The sequence below is a fragment of the Malurus melanocephalus genome, unplaced genomic scaffold (assembly GCF_030028575.1).
Source record: "Malurus melanocephalus ecotype Western Australia unplaced genomic scaffold, MMel_1.1 scaffold_577, whole genome shotgun sequence".
Lineage (NCBI taxonomy): Eukaryota > Metazoa > Chordata > Aves > Passeriformes > Maluridae > Malurus > Malurus melanocephalus.
Genome location: NW_026623809.1, coordinates 287,122 through 292,527, shown reverse-complemented (window position 1 = coordinate 292,527; position 5,406 = coordinate 287,122). Strand labels below are relative to the sequence as shown.

General features: G+C 63.5%; 2 protein-coding genes across 4 annotated transcripts in view; both read right to left on the bottom strand.

The window, feature by feature from the left end:
* The window catches only part of MAX (MYC associated factor X), a 2,795-nt gene extending 2,344 nt beyond the window's left edge, over positions 1–451 (bottom strand). Inside the window, exons 1-2 of one of the 3 annotated variants that reach the window (XM_057382654.1) lie at positions 271–451; positions 66–92 (exon numbers count right to left, since the gene is read on the bottom strand). In XM_057382654.1, coding sequence (XP_057238637.1) covers positions 66–92; positions 271–366 — 123 coding nt within the window. In that variant the 5' untranslated portion in view covers positions 367–451. The other 2 variants (XM_057382655.1, XM_057382653.1) reach the window with 2 other exon arrangements.
* Positions 452–1,011: 560 nt separating this feature from the next.
* UNC93B1 (unc-93 homolog B1, TLR signaling regulator) lies at positions 1,012–5,017 on the bottom strand. The gene is made up of 12 exons (XM_057382659.1): positions 4,755–5,017; positions 3,971–4,072; positions 3,747–3,888; positions 3,517–3,670; positions 3,271–3,432; positions 3,070–3,199; positions 2,898–2,991; positions 2,693–2,817; positions 2,439–2,621; positions 2,096–2,369; positions 1,769–1,887; positions 1,012–1,675 (listed from the first exon to the last, which is right to left on the bottom strand). The coding sequence occupies exons 1-12, from the start codon at positions 4,779–4,781 to the stop codon at positions 1,391–1,393; spliced, it is 1,797 nt and encodes a 598-aa protein (XP_057238642.1). The 5' UTR covers positions 4,782–5,017; the 3' UTR covers positions 1,012–1,390.
* Positions 5,018–5,406: the final 389 nt, after the last annotated feature.

The window sequence follows — 5,406 nt, the reverse complement described above, 5'->3', positions numbered from 1 at the left end:
CCTCACACCCCCGCCCACGTGTTCCCGATCCCGGGGGCGCTGCGGGGCGGCCCCCAGCGACCTACCGCGGACTGAAACCTCGGCTGCTCCTCCTGAGGAGCCCCGACCCGGGCGAGGAGGAAGAGGAAGAAGATGGTGGGGGGGGGGCGCCGCCATATGAAGGAAGAACACATACAAACCAAACATTACCCCATTCCCAGCGCTCCTAAGGTGGGGAAGGGCCACGGGGGATTATCCCAGGGATTGTCCGGGGTTGGGGGCCCAACTCACGTCGCTCTCCACCTCGATGTCATCGTTGTCGCTCATCGCTCCCGCCCGGGTGAGGATTGTGGCTCCGCCGCCACAACAACAGCCCGCACCGCGCATGCGCGGAAGTGGGGGGGGGCAATGATGGCGCCACACCAGAATGGTTGCGGGAGTTGTGGTTCGAGTGGGGAGATGGAGGCATCGTCCACGTGGCGGGGACTACAACTCCCGGCGTACACCGCGCGGGCGCGRCGCRCGGCACGCCGGGAGCTGTAGTCTCCCCTTCGTGAAGGGGKCGCTGAGGGTGTGTGGCCCGAGGATGGAGGAGGTGAGAGCCGAGGAGATGGAGGGAGGGGGTTTATTGAGGGAAAATGGGGACGGGAGGGATCGGGAAGTCCGCGGGGCGGGCCGTGGGGCTGCAGGCTTAGCTAGCGGGGCTGCGGGCCAGCCTSGGGGGGGCTGCAGGTTCTGCCTTGGGGGGCCTGTGGGTCTGGTCCTTAGGGCTGTGGCCCAGTTTGGGAGGTTGTCGATCAGGGTCGCCCTGCGGGGGGTGGGGGGTCTGCCTGGGAACCAAAATGGGAGGGCTGGGGGCCTGCCTGGGGTCTGCAGGACATTGTGGGGGGCTGCAGGCCTTGCTAGAGGGTCTGTGCATCTCCTCGGGGGTCTGTGGCTCTGATCTGGGGGGACTTTGGCCATATTTGGGGAGGCTGTGGATCTGCCTGGGGGGTGTGAGCCTGATCTACAGAGCTGTGGATTTGCGGGGAGGGGGGGGCTCTGGGGCTGGGCTGGGGGTCTGCATGTTTGACCTGTGGGACTGCATCACACTTTGGGGGGCTAWGGGCCTGCCTTGAGGACTGGACCCCAATTTAGGGGACAGTGGGCCTGGCCTGGGGAGCAGTGGGTTTGCCTGGGGGCTGTAGGTCAATCTGGAGGTTGTGGGCCTGACCTGGAGCATCTATGGGCTAATCTGGGCATCTGTCAGTCAGTGTAGGGGGCTGGGGGTTTCAGGTTTAGCTTAGGGGGGATGCAAAGCGGACCTGAGGGGATCTATGGAATTTTGTGCCCACTCGGCAGGGGTGGGGGGGAGTGGTGCAGGACTCCCCTSAGGTGCCAAGAGCAGGATGGGGCCCAGGCTGGGCTGCCCCTAACCCAGCTGCTCCCCATCTTCTTTTGGCAGCTCATCCCTGCTGGCAGCCTCGGCCGAGCCCTTGTCATCGTCCTCCTTGTCCTCCTTGTCCTCCTTGTCCCCATCGCCATCGGAGCCGGTCTCATCCGAGCTGTCCTCTAGGTAGCGGTATCCATGCATTTTGTGGCGCGGGCGCGGGATGCGGGGCAGCCGGACCTCCACGTGCTGCGCCACCTTCCGCTCCATCCACAGGTACGTCCCCACTGCCACCACCAGGGTCAGCAGCATGATGGACAGCTTGGCCTGTGGCACAGGGAGTTTTGGAATTGGTGTGGCTCTGTGCCCTCAAAAAGCCTGTAATGTCCTAGACTGGGCTGGGGCACATCTGGGACTTACCTTCATGGGCAGCCCTGACCACAGGTAGACMGTGAAGATGGCCAAGGCCTGCCACCAGTGGTAGATGGTGAAGATGAAGTCTTGGCGCTCCTTTTTCTTGTACAACATTCCCAGGAGGACTGTGGCAGAGACCAGAATCAGCGTTCCCTTCCTGTGCCACGTCCCCGTGGGGTGGGGGACAATCACAGTGGCATCACAAAGCTGCAGTGCCAGAGGATATGAGGAGAGGATGTGTGGAAAAACTGGGGACAACACAGGCTATTTTGGGGACAACACAGGCTATTTTGGGGACTACCGAGGCTGCTTCCAGACCTGCCCACTACTCACTGCTGATTCCGGTCTTATTGAGGCTGCTCCCCGTGCCCCAGAGCGCGGCAATGCCGTAGAGCAGCGGCGCCTGYGCCAGGTACCGGGGCTCTGGTGCCCAGCAGAAGAGCGTCACCAGGAGGATGGCGTGGATGAARGCTCCAGCCAGGAGCGGGACGTGCCGGCGCAGGCGCAGCATGCACAGGGCCAGGCTGGAGCACGCCGAGGCGGAGAAGCCATAGGCCATGAGGAGATACGCCAACTTCTCCAGCCCCAGGGCGCACACGCCGTAGTTCTGCAGCGAGCATGGGCTCAGCGTTACCTGTCCCCACTCTGTCACCTCCCACCCCATCCCAGATCCTACCAGGGAGAATCCAGTGCAGACAAAGAGCACCTCGAAGCCGCTGTAGATGAACAGTGGGAAGAGGTGCCGCAGGCGATAGTCCCGCATGTGCTTGAAGGGCAGCTGGAAGATGTTGCCCCAGCCGATGCTGCGCATGTCGATCTCCTCCATGGGCCGGGACGCCGCACCGCACAGCACCARCACCTGCGGAGCGCCGGTGGGTGAGGTCCTGCCATCRTCCGGCCCATCCCTGTCCCCAYGGCCCCRGCACTCACCACCAGCATGGMGAGGAAGGCGGCAGCCATCAGCGCRCTCTCCACAATGATGAGGTTGACGCTACGGGGAAGGCTTTGCAGCACYGTATTGTTGAAGCCGGGCAGCGTGCCGTGGCTCAGGGTCCCTGCCAGGGGGACACAAGCCATGGTTAATCCCAACTGGGGGTCTCTCGCTGCTGCCCCASAGCCCCCCTCGCAGCCTCACCGCAGTGTTTCACCGCGTGGAGCGTGTGGTTGAGTTGGTAGAGGTAGTTGTTGAGGAAGAAGACCATGGGCATCTGAGCGCAGACGAAGCTCAACTGTGGGATGCAAGGGGTACACAGTCAGCACTGCCAGTGCGACCTCCAACCCATCCCAGCCATCCCACCRGCACTCACRTGGAAGCAGGAGTAGAAGAYGGTCTGGAAGACGATGATGTAGGTRTTGCAGGCRTCCCGTGGCACCTGCTGCCTCTTCTTCTCCTGCTCCTCCTTGTAGTTAACGTACTCGTAGTACTTCTGGCCCATCCTGTGTGGAGCAGCGGGTCAGCCACTGGCAAGTCACCACTTGTGCCCCTCTYGTGCCCTCCTGATGCCTACTGTGTGATGTAGGTGCCCATGGAAGCCCAGAGGGGCACGATGACCACCCCGATGGCCACTGCAGAGGGCACCAGGGTGTAGTAGCGCTCCCAGTAGTTGCTGGAGACGAAGAGGGCGTAGATGCCCACTGCCAGGAACATGGCCCACTTGGTGCCRAAGAACCTGCCGGGGTGAGGAGCGGGAAGCATGGGTGGCCATGCCGGTGACCCATGCCGGCCGGGAGCACGCATGCCGGTGGGGCTGTACCTGATGAGGACGGGTGTGTAGAGCAGCGCCGCCACGGGTGTGACATTGATGCCCATCAGCACCTTGCGGTCGATGTCCTCCAGCTGGATGTTGCTGTACTTCACCTCCCGGTAKGTCTCATCATAGTGAAGGATCAGCTGCATCTGCAGCAGGCCTGGGGGATCCAGGSGTGGTCACCCCATGCCCTGAGCACCCCGAGTTGTTTTGGGAGTCCCTGGGAGGGCCCATACCCAGGTAGACGCCGTAAGTGAGGGTGCCGGCCAGGCTGGTGGCCACCACGTTCTTGATGACGCCAAGGCGCTTGCGGCGGAAGTACTTCTGCTCCTCCTCCTCCTCATTGTAGTCAGGGTGAGCACCCACAAAATCATCCAGCTGTGGATGACCCCCCTGTCAGCCCTTGGGGATGGCCACCACAGGCCTCGATTCCCCCGTGAGGGTGTCCCCCTGGTCTCACCTGTGCCTCCATCCCCTCAGTGCCCAGCCCAGCACCCGGCAGCGTCTTKGCCCCATCCTGGCAGCAATCAGAGTCCTTCTCCATTGCTGCTCCTGCAGGGCCCTGGATGGTGTCAAGGTGAGGGGGACCCTGTTGGCACTCCAAGTCTTGCCCCCATATGTTTTACACCCRTGTCCTGAAGATGCAAACCCTGAACCCTCATGCCCAGCGCCCCCAACCCTTGCACCCCTATATTCAGCACCATGTACCCACATACAGAACACCCCCAAGCCTGAAGCCCTGTGCTCTGCACTCACATATCCTGCACTCGTGGTTTGCACCCCTGTGTTCTGCACCCCTACACCCCCAGATTCTGCACGCCTGAACCCCGCGCCCTCCTACCCAGCTTTGCACCCCCCAGAACTGCACCTCTGGGCTCAACACCCCAAGTCTCCGAACCGCCCGACCCCAGGCCCGCTCGCGGGTGTCGGAGCTTCTCGGGGCGGGGCGGGCGCCGCTTCCTCTTTCGGTCGGGGCGGGCGGGACGGAGGTGGTTAAAGGGGCCGTTCCCGGACCCCCCCGCTTTCCCCCGGTCCCAGACCCCCCCGGACCCTGCCCGCACTCCCCAGTGCCCCCCAGCAACCCCCATCCTCAGCACCCCGAACCCCGCAGCACCCACCACACTCCAACCCGCACAGCACCCAGAGCCCGCCGCGCAGCACCCAGAGCTCCCACATTGCACAGACCCCCCAAAAGGCTCCCACCCAGCCTCCCTGTGCCTCCCCAACCTTCCCAGCGCTCCCACCAGACCGCCAAGTGCGTGCTGCTTCATCGGGGTGCCCCGTGGCACTGGCTGCTGGGCCCTGCTGCTTTCGCTTCCCCTTCCCGGCCCGGGGGATGTGCCAGGATGCCTGGGYGGGGGGACACTCCGGTCTGGGGGTGCGGGGCACGTGCCTGCCCTGGTGTCACCCCAGGTGCGTGGCCGCGAGGATGCCCAGGTGCGTGGCACGGCGGGGTGCCCCGGGGCAGGGTGGGGGGATTGCTGCGCAGGGTGGAAGGGGTGACACCTCCGGGGCAGGATCTGGCCCAGCCGGTATTGGAGGATTCTTGAGATGGGATTCTTGGGAGTGTGCTGGTTCCTGCAGGATAAGGGGATACACAGGAAACAGCCCCAGAAGGGTCATRGCAGTGAGGCAGGGGCAACACCCATCCTGAGGGTCCCCCCACGCTGGACAAGGGGAGGCACCCTGGGCTGCTGGGAGAAAGGGCCCTTCCTGGGGATGGTCCTGGCAGCAGGATGAGGGGAATCTATTGGTCATGGAACCCTTGTGAAACAGGATGAGGGGTGTCAGTGGGACCCCATGACTCGGGGTCATCCTGGAAGCAGGATAATGGTTTTCTATTGATCATGGAACCCTTGCGAAACAGGATGAGGGGTGTCAGTGGGAACCCCATGG